Source organism: Portunus trituberculatus, chromosome 8, assembly GCF_017591435.1.
Source record: "Portunus trituberculatus isolate SZX2019 chromosome 8, ASM1759143v1, whole genome shotgun sequence".
Lineage (NCBI taxonomy): Eukaryota > Metazoa > Arthropoda > Malacostraca > Decapoda > Portunidae > Portunus > Portunus trituberculatus.
This window is the reverse complement of record NC_059262.1, coordinates 747,856-767,500: the sequence shown is the minus strand read 5'-3', so window position 1 is coordinate 767,500 and position 19,645 is coordinate 747,856. Positions and strand designations below refer to the sequence as shown.

Sequence of the window (19,645 nt, the reverse complement as noted above, 5' to 3'; positions counted from 1 at the left end):
AGGTGTCATTTACTGCAGAAATCGAGCAAGGTAAAGATAGTTGTAGATCTGAAGTGCTCGTGTCCCTCCCTCCCTCCCTCCCTCCATCTATCTCTCCATCCATCACGCCTGCTATTGGTGGTGTCTTACAAGCCAATCGACCTCCACCACACTCCTGTTACAGTCAGTCACTCAGACAGGCAGTAACATCACTCAACCAGACTCTCCACGATTCCGTCCACCTCACTAATGCAAGAGTTAACCAGTGTACTCTTTCACCCACTAATGCAAGAGTTAACCAGTGCAGTCTTTCATCTAATGCAAGAGTTAACCAGTGTACTCTTTCATCCCCTAATGCAAGAGTTAACCAGTGTACTCTTTCATCTAATGCAAGAGTTAACCAGTGTACTCTTTCACCCACTAATGCAAGAGTTAACCAGTGCAGTCTTTCATCTAATGCAAGAGTTAACCAGTGTACTCTTTCATCCCCTAATGCAAGAGTTAACCAGTGCAATCTTTCATCTAATGCAAGAGTTAACCAGTGCAATCTTTCATCTAATGCAAGAGTTAACCAGTGTACTCTTTCATCCCCTAATGCAAGAGTTAACCAGTGTAGTCTTTCACCTAATGCAAGAGTTAACCAGTGCAATCTTTCATCTAATGCAAGAGTTAACCAGTGTACTCTTTCATCCCCTAATGCAAGAGTTAACCAGTGCAGTCTTTCACCTAATGCAAGAGTTAACCAGTGCAATCTTTCATCTAATGCAAGAGTTAACCAGTGCAGTCTTTCATCTAATGCAAGAGTTAACCAGTGCAACCTTTCATCTAATGCAAGAGTTAACCAGTGCAGTCTTTCATCTAATGCAAGAGTTAACCAGTGCAGTCTTTCACCCCCCAATGCAAGAGTTAACCTGTGTACTCTTTCACCCCCTAATGCAAGAGTTAACCGGTTTACACAATCTTTCATTCCTTTCACTGGTAAACTGGAGGAAGCCTTATCTTATTGTTTCACCGCTATTCCATCCACCTTCTAATGCAAGAGTTAACCAGTATTCAAGATCTTTCATCCTCTATTGCAAGATTTAACTAGTAATCAAGTTCTTTCATCCCTTTCACTGGTAAACTGAGGGAAATGTTAATCAGTTGTCCCTCACCACCATTTTCTCCACCTCCGTAATGCAAGAGTTAACCAGTATTCAAAATCTTTCATCCCGTCTTGCAAAATATAACCAGTTTACAAGATTTCATTCCTTTCACTGGTAAATTGAAGGGAACGTAAATTTAGCCTCCATCTCTATTTTCCATCCACCTCCCTAATGCAAGAGTTAACTAGTGAAATCTTGCATTTATTTCACCGACTAAAGCACCACATGTTATCAGCGAGAGGGGTTGCCTGTTGGTGTGTGACGGTACAATGACCTATATTAGATTGTGCAATGCCAACAAAACGTACTTCCTTGTTTTAATATGACTTGCTCCATGGCTGTACTGTGTCTACCCTTGCTCAGAATTATAATTGTCGTACTGTGAAGCTGTTAGGGTTGATGTGAACTATATTGATACTGTGATTGCTACATTAATCATCGTATATCATTGGCTGTTTCTCATACCTTCACTTATTTCCTTACGGTATTGTTCTTAAGGTACGTGAAAATAGGCATGGTTTAGATAAGAAGTGTCACGTGTCGCCCTTATGTTGTCTTGCAGTTTTTCTTTTCCTCAGTTCTTACGATTTTTACTTTTTTTTATAGTAGGTGACAATTTGCACTGGCATGTGTAGACCTGTTGGCTTCTTGGACTAACCCTCTTGTTCCTCCTTATGTACTTATGGTCTTCTCAACTGACATATTTCATACACTGTACAGGGACTATCTCTTATCTTTTGACGTTAACCCCTTCAGTACCATGACGCATTTCCATAATCACTCTGCTTGCTATATGATGATTTTATACAGCTTCAGAAACTTATGTGGGGGATTACAATAGTGAAGACTCTGCCCATTAATCTTCTGACCTCCATAGACCCTTCCTAATGTCAATAAAATGGCCTAATGGTACACAAATCTCAATGTAAAAATGTGTCCCAGTCTTGAAGGGGTTACTGGAAATAAGGAGGCACACGTTATACAGCACCAGCCATTACCGATTTCCCTCAAATTTCTACCATCTTGAACTATCTTATAAGCAGAAAGAGACAGGCATACTCCATAGTGAGGCATGCTTTAAACAGAATGGGCACAATGGAACTCTCACCAACCATTAATTTCCTCATTTTTACGATCATGAACTGTCTTATAAATGAAAATAGATAGGCATTGAGTGAGGCATACTTTATCTACATTATGTCACGTATGGGTATGATCAAACTCACCAAAACTCTCACCAACCATTACTCTCCTCATACTTTAACGATCTTCAACTGTCTTATAAGTGGAAATAGATAGGCATACTTTATACCCGTACACTGCGTCACGTATGGGCATAATAGAACCCTCACTAACCACTATTCTCATGTTATACGATCATAAACTGTCATAAGTGGAAATAGAATAGAAATATCCATACTTCATACATACTTAATCTACTTTATGTCACGTATGAGCATAATGGAACTCACTAACCATTATTTCTCATGTTTTACGATCATAAACTGTCTTATAAGTGGAAATAGAATAGAAATACTCATACTTCATATAGTGAGGCATTCTTAAACATTGTGCCTCGTGTGCTAATGACTGCCTTGTGTCCCCGTCCCAGTATGCCACAGCGGTCTCACCTTCACACTGTCTTCCTCCTCACAGGCGCTGGACGGCTTCATCATGACCGTGTCCTGCTCCGGGAAGGTCCTCTACACATCAGAGTCCATCACGCCGCTCATAGGACACCTCCCTGTACGTATCATGATAGCCTAGTCTGTGGTATCCTATCCTTACACACACACACACACACACACACACACACACACACACACACACACACACACACACACACACACACACCTTTCTTTTCTTTTATTGTTATTGTTGTTATGTTTCTACTACTACTACTACTACTACTACTACTACTACTACTACTACTACTACTACTACTACTGCTGCTGCTGCTGCTGCTGCTGCTGCTGCTGTTACTGCCACTACTGATGTTTCTTTTTCTTCTTCTTCTTCTCTCCTCCTCCTCCTCCTCCTCCTCCTCCTCCTCCTCCTCCTCCTCCTCCTCCTCCTCCTCCTCCTCCTCTCTCTCTCTCTCTCTCTCTCTCTCTCTCTCTCTCTCTCTCTCTCTCTCTCTCTCTCTCTCTCTGACAATGAACATAAAAAACACTAAGTAAAAAGAAAGAAGCAAAAAAAAACACGAGAGAGAGAGAGAGAGAGAGAGAGAGAGAGAGAGAGAGAGAGGTTGGGGATAACTACGTAGGGTAACACTATCAGATAAAGCCTTGTATGTAGAGATATGGGCAGTGAATGAGTGATAGGGTGCCAGTTTGGTGTGTTGGTGGTTGGCAAACTCGCGCGTCATTCTGCTTGTCTGGCAACGGCGCATTAGTATATATTTTTCTTTTCTTCTTTTTTCCTTCTTTTTCTGCTTTGTTATTAGTATTGATTGTTTTTATTATTATTTTTTATTAATTTTTCTTCAGTTCATGCCTCGTCTCCTTTCTTTTCTCTTTTCTCTCTTGTTTTCATTTTCTTTTTCTCTTTTTCCGTCTGTTGTTGTTTGTGTTGTTATTGCTGCTGATGATGATGATGATTGTTGTATTGTTAATTTTTTTCTTGTTCTTCATCGGGTTGTCTTCCTTTTCTTTCTTTTATTCTTCTTTTCTTCCTTGTTCTCGTTATTGTGGTTTCGACTACTACTACTACTACTACTACTACTACTACTACTACTACTACTACTACTACTACTACTACCTTCTTCATCATCATCATCATCATCATCATTTTCTTCATCATCATCATCATCATCATCATCATCATCTTCATCATCTTCTTCTTCTTCTTCTTCTTCTTCTTCTTCCCCGGCTTAGTCTTGCTTACCTGCCCTCGACTTGACATGTCGTTTGTTTCTTTCTTCGTTCTCTTTTTCTTACTTTCTTTCTTTCTTTCTTTCTTTCTCTTTCTTTTTCTTTTACTTTCTGTGTGTGTGTGTGTGTGTGTGTGTGTGTGTGTGTGTGTGTGTGTGTGTGTGTGTTTTAATGTATGTTCTCGTATATTCTCTCTCTCTCTCTCTCTCTCTCTCTCTCTCTCTCTCTCTCTCTCTCTCTCTCTCTCTCTCTCTCTCATCGTTATTTGGAAAGATTTAATTATTTTCTCATTCCCTTATTGAATTTCCTAACTTAAATTCGTTTTCTGTTATTGCATGACCGTCTAATGATTACAGAGAGAGAGAGAGAGAGAGAGAGAGAGAGAGAGAGAGAGAGAGAGAGAGAGAGAGAGAGAGAGAGATCAGTCACTCCATTTTTTTTTCATTTCTTTCACTCCTTCGTTTTTTCCTTCCTTTGTTTCTTCATTTTTTCGTTCCTCCTTCATTCATTTGTTTCCTTCAGTCCTCCTTCATTCCTCATATATCTTCATTCCTCCTTCCTCTTTCCTTTCCTTCTTCATATCTCCTTCATTCCTCCTTCCTTCCTCCTTCCTTTCCTTCTTCCTCTCCTCCTCCATTCCTCCTTCCTCTCCACCTTCCTTTCCTTCTTCCTCTCCTCCATTCCTCCTTCCTTTCCTTCTTCCTCTCTATTCCTCCTTCATTTCTCCTTCCTTTCCTTCTTCCTCTCCTCCTCCATTCCTCCTTCCTCTCCACCTTCGTAACCTCACCTGAAAATGAGTAGACATATATGAACCCACAAGTGAATGAATAGATGAACACATGGACAAATAAATGATCGGAAATAATATTGTGTAAAAAAAAAAAAGATTAATTTATTACGCCGCTCCAGTGTGTGTGTGTGTGTGTGTGTGTACAGTTAGTCATCTATCTGTTTGTCAGTCTGTTTGTCTGTGTGTCTGTTGCATAAGGTATTTGATTTATAGTCAGAGAGAGAGAGAGAGAGAGAGAGATGTGTTAGGGTTACAGAGAATGACCCCATCAGTCCCTCCCTTCCCTCCCTTCACCTCACCGCCCCCCTCTTCCCTTCTTGCCTTCGTTGATAAGCACACACAATGCCTCTCCTTTCTTGCTTCCTTGTGCTCTCTCTCTCTCTCTCTCTCTCTCTCTCTCTCTCTCTCTCTCACACACACACACACACACACACACACACACACACACACACCATATACCTGTGTCAATATACCTACTTTCATTATCTCTCTCTCTCTCTCTCTCTCTCTCTCTCTCTCTCTCTCTCTCTCTCTCTCTCTCTCTCTCTCTCTCTCTCTCTCTCTCTCTCTCTCTAAATACACCTCTATACACAAACATCATCACACACATCCCTTCCCTTCTCTTCCCTCCTTCCCTTCTCTCCTCTCCACCTCCCCTTTCTTTCCTTCCAATCCTTCTCTTTCTCTCCTTTCTTTTCCTTCCCTCCACGTCCACTGAGCCTCTCGTCTCCCCACAGAACGATATCTCCGGCAGGCCTCTCTATGATCTAATGCTGGAGGATGAACGGGACGAGATGAAGCAGTTCCTCTCCAATCCAGCTCTTGCGCCCAACCCAAGTAACTGGCCAGAGGAAAGCAAAGGTAAAGGTGGTAATAGCATAGTAGTCACGGTGTATTGAGGAGAATGGTAGACTTAACAGGGAAGCTAAGATAAGTGACAGAACAGTAGTCAGGGTGTATTGAAGAGAATGGTAGACTAACAGGGAAGGAAAGTTGAGAGAGACGAAAGACTTAGTGAAAGGTGAAAGATGGAGGAAAGGGGAGGAGGGAGGGAAGAAAGAGAAGGGAATGCAGGGAAAGAAAAGAAATGGAAGAGAAGAAAGGAAAGAAGGTGTAGGGAAGGAAAGGAAAGGGGAAAAAAAAGTGTGGGAAGGCTAGAAGGGAAGTGTAATCAGGGTGTATTGAAGAGAATGGTAAAATAATGATAATAATGAAATAGTCGTAGAATATTGTTAAATTTGTGTTCTTTGATGTTTTCATTGTTTTTTTTTATTTATTTACTTTTTTTTCAGTTGGTATGTTTGTTAGGAATGGTATTTCAGTTTTGTTATTGTTGTTATTGTTATTATTATTATTTTGTTCTTGTATTTTGTTAATTTTCTTCTTTTTAAACGTAGAAACAGAGAGAGAGAGAGAGAATCATATTTTTTGCTGTTGCCATTCTTCTTCTTTTCTTCTTCTTCTTCTTCTTATTATTATTATTATTATTATTATTATTATCATCATTATTATTGTTGTTTTTGTTGTCCGTCCCTAGTGGTTCTCCAGGGTAAACAGATAATAATAGTAACAGCTCTTACATAAATAAATAGAAAAATATCTGTGATAGGCTTATTAGAAGGTATTATTAGGCCTAAGCGTGGCTCTCCCTGTAAAAAAGCAGGCTTATGTTTTTTTTATTTGTTTTGATTTTTTTTCCCTCCGTTCATTGATTTACATGTGTTTCTCTGTTATTAACCCTTCAGTACTGGGACACATTTTTACCCATAGATTTGTGTACAATTAGACCATTTTATTGACATTAGGAAGGGTCTATGGAAGTCAGAAGGCTAATGGGCAGATACTTCACTATTTTAATCCTCCACATAAGTTTCTGAATCTGTTTAAAATCATCAAATAGTCAACGGAATGAATATGGAAATGTGTCGCGGTGCTCAAGGGGTTAATTGTGTGCAGTAAATCCCTTCTCTTGTTTTATCCTGATTTATTTATTCATTTATTTATTTATCCTGTTTTATTTTATTTATTTTCAACACCTGCAGTTGACCATTTTAATATTTTTGGGAATTATTTATATGTTTTTTATGTAAAGTTGTATTGTTAATATGTATATCCCATTGCCTCTCTCTCTCTCTCTCTCTCTCTCTCTCTCTCTCTCTCTCTCTCTCTCTCTCTCTCTCTTTCTCTCTCTCTCTCTCTCAGCATTATCTGGTGTGGGTGAAGTGATGGATGGAGGGAGGGGGGAGGAGAAGCAAGGTTATTAATGAAGGGAGCAATATTAAACTAGGAAAGATGAGATGAGATGGAAGGAAATGTGAATATAGAGAGAGGTGAATTAATTCTATTTGAATGTTAGGTGAGGTTGGGTTAGGCTGGGTTGGGTTGGGTTGGGTTGGGTTGGGTCAGGTTAAGGTTAGGTTGCTAATAATGATAATGAAAAATAAATTAAGTAAGTAGATAGACATTCTTCTACTACTACTACTACTACTACTACTACTTGTACTACTACTACTACTACTTCTACTTCTACTTCTACTACTACTACTACTACTACTACTACTACTACTACTACTTGTACTACTACTACTTCTACTTCTACTTCTACTACTACTACTACTACTACTACTACTACTACTACTACTACTACTACTCTTTTTATAATGTTGCTCCTCCTCCTCGTATAAATGCGAATCAGATTATTATTATTTTGTTATGTTATGGCCTATAGTGCCTGTAGGCATACTTGAAGAGTGTGTGTGGGAAGTGCTGTTCAGCTTCCACCCATTAGTATGCAGGGAATTTCATTTATAGTGGTGGACATATTTTTAGTGTAACCACCTCGAACCTGGGTATCATGGTGACATGTAGCTAACTTTAAACCACTCCACAAATGGCATAGCTTCAAAACGATATGTGGTGGGATTCCAACCAAGACGTGGATGTCTTCCCGATCCCACACTCACTACCTTATCTACTACACCACCGCCAGTCTGGACTTCCTTTGTATTCCCACCACTCACTCACTCACTCACTCACTCACTCACTCACTCACTCACTCACTCACTCACTCACTTTCCATCTCTCCCCATCACAGAGAAGTACACGCTAACAGTTCATCTGAAGCGGTCCAGCCGAGGTACCACCGTGGACTCCTTGTATGAACGGGTGCACCTCACAGGGTACTTTGAGCGGTACTCCTGCCCCAGCGAAGGTACAGTGTGTGTGTGTGTGTGTGTGTGTGTGTGTGTGTGTGTGTGTGTGTGTGTGTGTGTGTGTGTGTGTGTGTGTGTGTAATTCACTGTTTGATCTGCTGCAGTCTCTGACGAGACAGCCAGACGTTACCCTACGGAACGAGCTCAGAGCTCATTATTTCCGATCTTCGTGTGTGTGTGTGTGTGTGTGTGTGTGTGTGTGTGTGTGTTTGAATTGGCTGGCTTATTTATTTATCTATTTATTTATTTCATCCTTTTTGTACTCCTTATATTTCACCATTACGTCAATTCACAACAATTTTCTTTACTTTTTCTTCATTTTCTCAATAAAAGGCAAAAAGAAAGTATTTCCCTAGTTTTCTTTTTTTCTCTCTTTTTTCTTAACTTTTTCATCTTTTTTTGTGTGTTTTGAATTGCTGGATTGATGTTCTTGCTGTTTTTCCCTTTTTTTCTTTTTTTTCTTTTGTATCTTTCTTTCTCCTTTTTATATTTTCTCTTCCTTTTTCCCCATTTTTTTGTTTCTCTCTTTAACTCTTGATTTTTGTACCTTTTCCTTTTTTTTTTAGCTTTTTCTAGTTTTCATTTTTTTTTCTTTTCGTTTCCTTTTTCTGTTTTCTTTAATTCTTTTTTTACCTCTCTCTCTCTCTCTCTCTCTCTCTCTCTCTCTCTCTCTCTCTCTCTCTCTCTCTCTCTCTCTCTCTCTCTCTCTCTCACACACCGTGACATTGCTTTACAGATGGAGTGCTGGAGTTTAGCTGCAGTGAGGCGGAGGATTCAGTTCCCCTCAACAGCTGTGGCAGAGGCCTTCCCGGTGGTGGTGGTGGTGGTGGTGGTGGCAGCGGTGGTGGTGGTGGCAGTGGTGGTGGTGGTGGTGGTGGTAGTGGAGGATTATTTCAAAGCTCTCTTGCCAATTCACTACTCTCTCAGGAATCCACGAAGTAAGTCTGTTTATTGTTTATTGCAGTCCTTTAATGTTACTTTCTTAAATTTACCATATATTGCAGTTCCATTATTGGCATGTGAGTGAGTAATGGTGTGTGTGTGTTTGTAGGTTGGTGTTCGTGGCCATAGCGCGGCTGGACCGACCTCAGCTGGAGCGGGAGATGACCATCATTGAGCCCAGTAAGACAGAGTTCACCTCAAGACACAGCCTGGAGTGGAAATTTCTCTTCCTTGACCACAGGTAAGCAACACTTGGAAAAGCACAAAGATATTACATTGATGGTACATTGATAGATATTAGAGAGGCAGATAAAAAGATTGACAGATATTACATTGAGAGATTGCTAGATGATAGATACATATTAGAGTTATTAGATACATAGATATTACACTGATTGATAGATGGATGGATAGATATTAGACAGATAGATAATAAAGTGTTTTCAGTTCATTGTACAGTACATAGTAGAATAGACATATTACCATTGTATGTCATTCCTTTTTATTTATTCTTTATCATTTTATCTAAGAGAGAAAAAAAACATTCATTCTATTATCCTTTACATTATGGTGCTCTTTTTTTTATCCACTTACTTATTTCTTCCCCCATTTATTACAGGGCCCCCACCATCATAGGATACATGCCATTTGAGGTGCTGGGAACCTCAGGATATGACTACTACCACGTGGAGGACTTGGAGAAGGTGGCAGCCTGTCATGAGCAGTGTGAGTGTGGAGAGCCTGGGTGGAGGGGCTGTGGTGTGGATTGGGAAGGCTGGGAGGGTGCTGGAAAGGACAGAGAAGGATAAGGAAAGGTGGCAGGATGTAGGTACTAATGGTGAAGAGAGGAAGATTAAAGTAGAGAAAGGGTTTTGGAAGGAAAAGAAAGGGTAGGAGGGTGTAAGGAAGGATGTTGAAGGAAGAGAAAGGATGTCAAACGGACTGGAAGGGTGGGGAAGTGTTTTGGAAGGGAAGGGAAGGGTGAGGGAGAGTTTGAAGGGAGAGGAAGAGGGTTAGGGAAAGGAATGAAGAGGCGAGGAAGAGAGTTGAAAGAAAGAGGTATGAGAAAAGGATGTGAGAGAAATGGCAAGATATTAAAAGGAAGAGGAAGGGAATGAAAGTGTGTTAGAAGGGAGAAGTGGGCTGCAAGGGAGAAGTGTTGGAAGGGTGTGAGAAGGGAAGGGAAGGGTGTGGGATAGAAAAGGAAGGATATAAAATGGGATTCTTGACATGGGAACTAAAATATAATGAAAAGTAACTGTTTCTCACTCTTGTGTTCAGTGACAGTGTAGCTGAGTACAGGCATTTCTCAATTTATGTGAGGGATACGTTTCTAAAGGAATCTCGTAATGGGAAAAGCGGATAAAATGAACATGATTACTAAACTAAACTGTATACTGTTTCATGTTTTACTGTATTTGATGGCTCATAAGACTTATAAGACACACCCACTGTTGGCAGACATTGAAATAAAAAAAAAGAAAAAAGATAAATGAGCAGATTTAAGCTCTGAATATGAAGTGAAGGATTTCACCTGATATTTGAAGACTCACATGTATTTAAATCATTATTAGATCCCAATATTTTGCATTTGAAAACTTTGATCATTGATAGTAGACTACACACCAATCCTGCTGTGACTTGTGAGATGTAAACACATACCTGACATATGGCATTGGTGGTGACTGTGAGAAAGTCAGACACTACAGGGCTAATGATTAAATTTTTTTTTTTTTTTTTTTTTTTTTTTACATCTTAAAAGATTGGTGCAATCTTAATTGTGTGAAGTGTGTCTTATTGCAAAGAGTAATGGCATCACACTAAAGAACACAGTGAAGTTTGCCTGTGTCAAGATCAAGATTGCTGACTCCGACCACATTTGTTTTGGTTCACATAATGTGTGGTGCATGGTTACCTGCGAAATTTTTCCTGATTGGTGTCATTCTATGTGAATTGCTAGTAAGTATGACTTATTATATATTGTTACGTTGAAAGAAAGAGTTGTTTTGTGGTGTACCTATCATCACTTTGTTTACATCTGTGAAGATGTCTGGGGTTTGAATTTTGAGCCTCTGTTGCCACCAATCACTGTCTCATACTGAACTTGGCCTCATAGGATGCAGGGTCATTTCCTGAGTCTTATTTTGGAGAAAAGGGTGCATCTTTTGAGCCATCAAATACAGTATATATATATATATATATATATATATATATATATATATATATATATATATATATATATATATATATATATATATATATATATATATATATATATATATATATATATATATATATATATATATATATATATATATATATATATATATATATATATATATATATGTGAACCAAAACAATTTTCCCCATAGGAATCAATGTAATATAGATTAATATGTTCCTATATATGTTCCTATATACTGTATATGTTTGCGTCTGAGAGAGCGTCTCAGCAACACCCTGCGATCCCTACAGCATGTATCCTCCAACAAATCCTTTTGTGCACCTCTCAGCTGCAATAAACAAAGAATGATCATTGCTACAGTAACAAGGTCTAACTGATCTTCCTGACAGTGTTTATCATGCATCGCTAGCTGTCCTGAAGGTGAAGCGCTCCTGTGGTGCAATCATTTGTGATGACAATATGGCGGCCCAAACAGACATCTAGTAGAATCTCATAACATGAAGTTTGCCATACTAGCAAAGCATCTTGACATCATGTTATTCTAAATAATTTGTGCATCTGGACACCACATGTTCAAACCCTCTTACATGATGTCACAAAGTAAACAAAGCCATTAGCATCTGGAATCACCTGCTAGGCAGCAATATCTGCTTGATACCTCTAGCGGGTAGCATTGCCACCCATATACTGACACGTGCGAACCCACCTTCAATCAAAGGATATGGGTTGTGGGATATATATACGATATGTTTGGTAAGGCACTGAGAGAGGAGAATGGAGAGAGACATCAACTCTAGCGGTGTGAGGGTAACAATGAAATACTTGGAACATTTATATTATCCCATATAGATGTATGTTGTAATTACAAAACAATCATCATTATTTTAGGGAACTCATTTCAAGCCAAGCTTTTTTGGGCCCTGCACAAAGGGATAGTGTGTTGGCTAGAGAAACACCTGGTGGCTGCATCATGAAACTCAACCGGCTGTACAACTTGATTTTCTTGACATTATGTTATTCTAAACAATCCATCTAATTTGAAAAAAAACTAATTTTTTTACCTCATGTTATTTTGAAATTGCATAATCTGAACACGCATAAAACAAGAAATACCTGCACTGTAATAAGGCCAGTGTTGGTTTGATGTAGAATCTTGTGTTTCAACTTTAGAACTGTCTTCTGTGTCTGTTAGAAAGATTTTGATTTATATTTTTTGTCTCAGATATGTATTTTTTTTTTTTTTTTTTTTTTTTTCTGATTTATTTGTTTTTTTTTTTTCTTTTTTCTTTTTTATTATTTATGTCTCTGATTTTTTTTTTTTTTTTTTTGTATCTTTTGTTTCTGATGTAAGTTTTTTTTTAACTTTCTGTTTGTTTTGTTTCCCTGTCTCCTGCTGCTGCCACCACCACCACCACCACCACCACCACCACCACCACCACCACCACCACCACCACCACAGTGATGAAGACAGGCAAGGGCACCTCCTGCTACTACCGGTTCTTGACGAAGGGGCAGCAGTGGATCTGGCTGCAGACTCAGTACTACATCACCTACCACCAGTGGAACTCCAAGCCCGAGTTCATTGTGTGCACCAATACTGTCATCAGGTGTGTGTTCATATGTCAGGTCCTTTAGTTCAGACACCATCTTTGTAGCTATCTTCTGGTTCCGAGCTTATCTTCTTATATCTTTTTTAGAGCTCAGTGTTCACACCACTGCTGCATATTCCAGCTTTGGGCGTATCACACTCGTGATAATTTTTTTTCATCATATCTTTGTCCATGGATTGAAATGCCACTAATATTAGTCAACATTTTATATGCTAATCCAAATATCTTACTTATGTGTTTTTTGGGGTTCAGATCTTCCTATATAATCACTCCCAGATCTTTTTCCTCTTTAGTCTTCATTATTTGTTCCTCTCCCATCAGATAGATTCATACTGGTCTTCTCTTCCTCTTTCCCAATTCCATTACGTGACATTTCTTGGCATTGAACTCTAATTTCCACTTTTTACTCCACTCGTAGATTTTGTTTATATCTTCCTGCAACAGCAAACAGTCCGCTCGGGTTTTGATTACTCTTGGCAATTTTGCATCATCAACAAACAAATTAGTATAACTGTTTACCCCATTTTGTATGTCATTTACATATACCTGGAACATAATGGGGCTAACACTGACCTTTGTGGCACTCCACTCCTTACTTTACCCCAAGATGAGTAGAGGCAACTCCCGTTTAACGAAGGGGTTACGTTCCTAAAAAACACTTCTTTAAGCGAAACTTCGTTAAGCAAACCGATTATAACAAGTTTAACCCCTGATTTGAACTTTCATTGAGAGTAAGCAAAGCGAGAGTGCATCATAGTACAGTAAAATGTTTAATGAAAGTAAAAATTATGAAGTTAAACATTTAGGTAGTTTAATTTAAGTCATTATAATGTACACTAAAGTATTTATTGACGTAACTTTATAATGTTGATGATCTTAACTTTATGAAGGGAGGAAGAGTGAAATGGGAAAGATACTAACCGGCAACCTGTGGAATGTAAACAAAATGCGCATCATTGTACTGCATACAAAACTTATGTACCACATTTCCACAAGGCTTTCCATTTTATCCATTGTAGAGTCACAAGTTCAGGTGGTTCTTTTAGCTTCCAAGGAAGATACGGTCTCACCAGCCTTCTTAACCCCTTCGCGCCGGATGTTAAAAAAGTCCGCCTGTATGATATACGGGTGGTAGTGCGCTACCCAGCTGGAAACTCGTGCAAGCTTGTCATACTTGTTGTCTTTGTGTATTATGCTGCTATTTTTTAGTCACTATATCGCCTTCGAAGAGGAAAGTGGACGCTTCTCTCTTCGGAGAGAGAGAGAGAGAGAGTGACATTTGCTAATATTTTAGACACAAGCGGGACGCATGTAGCTTATCTTTCGAGAAGAAGAGGGGGAGGCAGGGAAGGGAGAGGGAAACAAGGAGAGAGAGAGAGAGAGAGAGAGAGAGAGAGAGAGAGATTAGAAAATTTGTTGTTTTTGTATTTGTGTGTGTGTGTGTGTGTGTGTGTGTGTGTGTGTGTGTGTGTGTGTGTGTGTGTGTGTGTGTGTATTTACCTATTTGAATTTACCTATTTGTGTATTACAGGGCCCGAGCTAAGCTCTCTGTGTCCTGTCTCCTTGTCCATTCCTGTCATATCTCTCTTTCATCTGATTGACACACACCGCGTCAACGACATGACTGCTCAGTTTGTGTGTGTGTGTGTGTGTGTGTGTGTGTGTGTGTGTGTGTGTATGTGTGTGTGTGTGTGTGTGTGTGTGTGTGTGTGTGTGTGTGTGTGTGTGTGTGTGTGTGTGTATTTACCTAATTGTAACATACGGGAAAAGAGCTATGCTCGTGTTGTCCCGTCTCCATATCTATTAATGTCCAGCTTTTTCTTAAAATCATGAATATTCCTTGCGTTGACCACTTCCACGTCTAAACTATTCCATGCTTCCACCCTTCTATGAGGGAAGCTATATTTTTTCACATCTCTCCTATAAGTGGCCATTTTAGTTTTTTCCCATGCCCTCTCGACATTCTTCCATTCCACATACACAGATCTTCCCTATCCATTTTTTCCATGCCAATCATCACTCTGTATATTGCTATCAGGTCTCCCCTTTCTCTCTGTTTTCCAGGGTTGGAAGTTGCATTCTTTTCAGTCTGTCTTCATAAGTCAAATCTCTTAAGTCAGGCACCATTTTCGTTGCAGCCCTCTGTACTTTCTCTAGTTTCCTTATGTGTTTCTTTAAGTTCGAGCCCACTGTATTGTTGCATATTCAAGCCTCGGTCTTATCATTGCAGTAATTATTTTCTTCATCATTTCTTCATCTAGATATACGAACGCCACTCTTATGTTCCTCAATAAGTTCAATACTTCTCCAATTATTTTGTTTATATGTCTCTCTGGCGATAGGTCATTGGTAATTGTCACCCCAAGGTCTTTTTCTTCATGACTGGTTTTATGTCTTCATTTCCTATCTTGTACATACTCCTGATTCTTCTTTCACTCTTGCCAAACTCTATTTTCTTGCATTTTGTCGTGTTGAACTCCATTTGCCATGTACAGCTCCATTTCCATATTCTGTCCAAGTCTTCCTGGAGTAGTTCGCAATCTTTGTCACATCTCACTTTTCTTAACAATTTTGCATCGTCTGCAAATAGGCTCACATAACTGGACACCCCATCCACCATGTCATTTATGTAGACTGCGAACATTACTGGTGCCAACACTGATCCCTGTGGAACTCCACTCTCCACCAATCCCCATTCTGATGGTCTGTCCTTAATTATTGTTCTCATTTCTCTTCCTACCAAAAGTCTTCCATCCATTTTAGTAAACTGCCATGCACTCCTCCTACCATTTCAAGTTTCCAGATCAGTCTCTGGTGTGGTACCTTATCAAAGGCCTTTTTAAATCCAGATATATTCCATCAGCCCAACCATCTCTTTCCTGTATTACATCTATCACCCTCGAATAGTAACATATCAGGTTTGTCGTGCATGAACGCCTTTTCCTAAAACCAAATTGACACTCACAAAGTATGTCATTTTTCTCCAAGAAGTCTGTCCATCTAGTCTTCACCACCCTCTCACACATCTTAGCTACCACACTTGTAAGTGACACTGGTCTATAGTTCAATGGGTCTCTCTTGTTACCTGATTTATAGATTGGGACAATGTTAGCTCTTTTCCAGTCTTGGGGCACTACACCTTCCCTTAATGAGGCATCAATTACTTCACAAACTTTTTCTGCCAATTGCTCCCTGCATTCTCTTAAAATCCATCCTGATACCCCATCAGGTCCCACAGCTTTTCTCACTTCTAAACTCCCCATCATGTTCTTGATCTCCTCCACAGTTACTTGAAACTCCTTCATAATCCCTTTCTGTTCCATTACCAGTGGTTTGTCAAAAGCAGTCTCCTTTGTGAATACCTTCCGAAAGCATCCATTCATAGCCTCTGCCATTTCCTGGGATCTTCACTGCATACTCCATTTACTTCTAAACTTTCAATACTTTCTCTATTTTTGATGTTGTTGTTCACATGTCTGTAAAAAGCCTTGGTTGGTCTTTACATTTATCAATTATATCCTTTTCTTGTTTCTTTCTTTCTTCTCTTCTAATCAACACATATTCATTTCTTGCTCTTTTGTAACTTTCCCACTGCTTAATCCGTCTTTTCCTTCTCCACCTCTTCCATGCATCCTCTTTTCTTGTTCTAGCCTTTTCACATCTATCGTTAAACCAGTCCTGCTTTCCAACTTCTCTATGTTGTCTTATTGGTACAAATTTTTCTCACCTTCTTTGTATATTTTTATAAATTCCTTCCACTTTTCATTTGCTCCTTAGCACTCTTGAATTTCATCCAATTTGTCTCTTGAAAGAATTTCTTTAGGTTTCCAAAATCTGTCTTGGCATAATTCCATCTTCCCACTTTATATTCTTCATTTCTTCTAGATTTCTCTTCGTCTATCACCTTGAACTCCAAAACTGCATGATCACTCTTTGCTAAAGGGCACTCCACCCTCATCTCCTCAATGACCATTGGCTCTGTACTAAAGACCAAGTCCAGTCTTGACGATGCTCCCTCTCCTCCAAACCTAGTATCTTCTTTGACCCACTGAGTTAACACATTTTCCATTGCCAGTGTCAATAGTGTATTTCCCATGTTGTCTCTGATCCTTCCATTGACCAGTCCTCCCAACACACCTCTTTACAATTAAAATCTCCCATCATTATAGTTCGTTCACAGCCACCCAACATTTCTTCCAGACATGTTCCTGTATCACTTATCATTTCTTCATATTCCTGTACTGACCATGCATTTGTCTTAGGTGGTACGTACACCACTATGTAGTGCCTCTTTTTCCTTCATTAGTTTCTGCTCTGATCTTTAGCACTTCTGCCTTTCCCATACCTTTTTCACTTGATCCACCTTTATATCTTTTTAACCAGCAACATCACTCCTCCTCCCATCTTACCTACTCTATTTCTTTTCCAAACGTTATATTTCCTTCTCCAACCTTCATCAGGTCTTCTCCTCTCTCAGTTTTGTTTCAGTAAGACCCACAATATCTGGGTTCTTGTCCCTCAAGTAATCGTTGAGTTCTAAAATCCCGATATCACTCCATTTATGTTGGAATACATTACATTTCGCTCATATGTAAGTTTCTTTAGTCCTTTCTTGCTGTACTTTTCTGGGTTATGAACCACTTCCTCAGTCTCATATCCAAGATTCTCCAGAAAAACTCTTTCTTCTCCTCTTCTGTCCTCTCTTCATTTTTTTCAAAGCCTCCTTTCTCAACTCATTTAACATTTCTCTTTCCTTTTCACCGAGATCTCTTCTCAACCAAATCTTCCTTGTTGTTTCCTGCTGGGCTAGCCTCCATGACTTCTCCACCAATTCATCTACATCCTTTTGTGACTTAAGTTTGATTCTTATTGGCCTCATACCTTCTCTTGTGAACTTTCCAATTCTATGGAAGTCCTCTATTTCTTGTACTAGGTCTTTTCCTCCTCCTGCACCACATTAATGATATTATTTATCACCTTTTTATGTTTTTCTCTCTCCATTTTACTCGGTGTCTTATCCTCCTCCACACCAAATATCACCACACATCTCTTTTGTCTACAGTTTCCTCACCAATGTCTCATTTGACTTAATAACCTTCACCACTTTCTCAGCTATCTTCTCTTCTATGATCTGTTGATCTATAATTTCAGCAAGGCCCAAAGTTTTCTCCCTGACTCTTTGATTTCCTTTTCCAGACTTGCAACTTTGTAATTTACCTCCTTTCTTTCCACTTCCTGACTTTTTTTCCATTCAGCCTGCTTCTCCATCACTTTTCCTAGAGATTCTCCACATTTTTGCAATTCACTTTAATTAGCTTAACTTCCTCTTTCAGTGCTGCATTTTCCTTCTTCATATCGGCACAGTCTTTCTTTACATTGTCATAACTCGTTTCCAGGCCCTCATACTTTTCAAACAGTTTTTCAATTTTACCTTCTAACTCCAGAATTTTCTTCACATAAGCGCTCTTCTCCATTATTCCTTGAAACCCTGTGAAGTCTGATTCCTCTTTCGAGTTCACGGCCGCCATGTTGCGCAGATGTAAACAAACCAGCTGATGGCTCAAACGCAGGCTACAGTTTATATTTACCTTCACTGGACATTATTTTGCTAATCAACAGTTAACATGACTATATGGAGACGGGACAAACATTACCAGCTCCTTTCCCACCTTGGTTACTCTTAGGTAACTGTAGAATTATAGATGATTGCTCTGAGCTCAGCGACCACCTCCGCCATCGACGATGTCCCGTGTGTGTGTGTGTGTGTGTGTGTGTGTGTGTGTGTGAATGTTACAAGGCGGGACGATGTAACTTATCTTCGAGAGGGAGAAGGGAGGAGGGAAGGAGATGGGGAGGAGGAAAGGGAGATGGGAGAGGAGAGAGAGAGAGAGAGAGAGAGAGAGAGAGAGAGAGAGAGAGAGAGAGAGAGAATGGGAACAGTCTATGCCATTGGGTAATTTTAGACACAAGGCAGGACGCATGTAGCTTATCTTTAGTGATTGGTGGAGACAAGGATGGTGGGAGGAGCACTAGGTTTTCAAGGACAGCATACGGCGTGTGTAGTTGGTATCCAACACACTATACGGGACAACTGAACTGAAGAAAGCTCAGAAAAGAAATATGATGTCTATGTAGGCGTCACCGTATTTGCTACTGGGGCTTCATGACGCCCACATAGGCATCACCGTATTGAAGGGGTTAATAGAGTCTGCTGACTTGAAAATAGAGACAGTATAATATGGAGTCAAGATGGTGGCCAGCACTGCTATAGTTTTCTGGCCTCTCGTGTCTGTGAATAATATCTAGCTTCATTTGGAGAGTAAGAGACTTCCTGGTCTTCTTACGAACACTAGGCCAATTGCAGGGCTTTTGGTTGTAAGTTGAGCTAGGAAGACAGGCTGCTGCTGACGCTGTTATGTTTTGACTGGGGAGTGAGTGTTCCGCGTGTTGTCCACGAGAGGCTTGATCTTTATTCTATAGGTGTCCCAGGATTTTTCCTGAGGCAGGCCTTAGTACCAGCAGTTCCTGGTGTATTCAAAAGCCTGTCAGCTTGCGTGATATGGTGAAGCTTTCAAATTTGGAAAAAAATTACCTGGATAAAACTTCGTTAAAGCAAGTTTGGTGTTCTTTAACCCATAAAGTGTTTAGTACGTATATATACGTTCGGGAGGGAAAGTGTTTAGTACGTATATATACGATCATCGTTTTCTTTTACTTCAAGGCACCTAAACCTGTAGAAATGGTTCAAGATGTCTTTTCTATGCCTAAATATGATTTTGAAAGCTCACTCTCATTTTTATTGTATTGCTGTGGTCTATTACATAGAATGTATCCATGACCACGAATGATTTATTGAAAAAATAGGTATATTTATAAAAATATGTCAGTGGTGTCATAATTACTTATCAA

General features: G+C 39.5%; 1 protein-coding gene across 2 annotated transcripts in view; it reads left to right on the top strand.

Moving 5' to 3' along the window:
• The window catches only part of LOC123501080 (circadian locomoter output cycles protein kaput-like), an 82,596-nt gene that overhangs the window by 38,822 nt on the left and 24,129 nt on the right, over positions 1 to 19,645 (top strand). For both annotated transcript variants that reach the window (XM_045249662.1, XM_045249661.1), the window contains exons 6-12: positions 2,781 to 2,870; positions 5,525 to 5,648; positions 7,882 to 7,998; positions 8,736 to 8,937; positions 9,051 to 9,182; positions 9,561 to 9,667; positions 12,586 to 12,733. In XM_045249662.1, the coding sequence (XP_045105597.1) occupies positions 2,781 to 2,870; positions 5,525 to 5,648; positions 7,882 to 7,998; positions 8,736 to 8,937; positions 9,051 to 9,182; positions 9,561 to 9,667; positions 12,586 to 12,733 (920 nt within the window). The remainder of the gene's footprint in view (positions 1 to 2,780; positions 2,871 to 5,524; positions 5,649 to 7,881; positions 7,999 to 8,735; positions 8,938 to 9,050; positions 9,183 to 9,560; positions 9,668 to 12,585; positions 12,734 to 19,645) is intronic.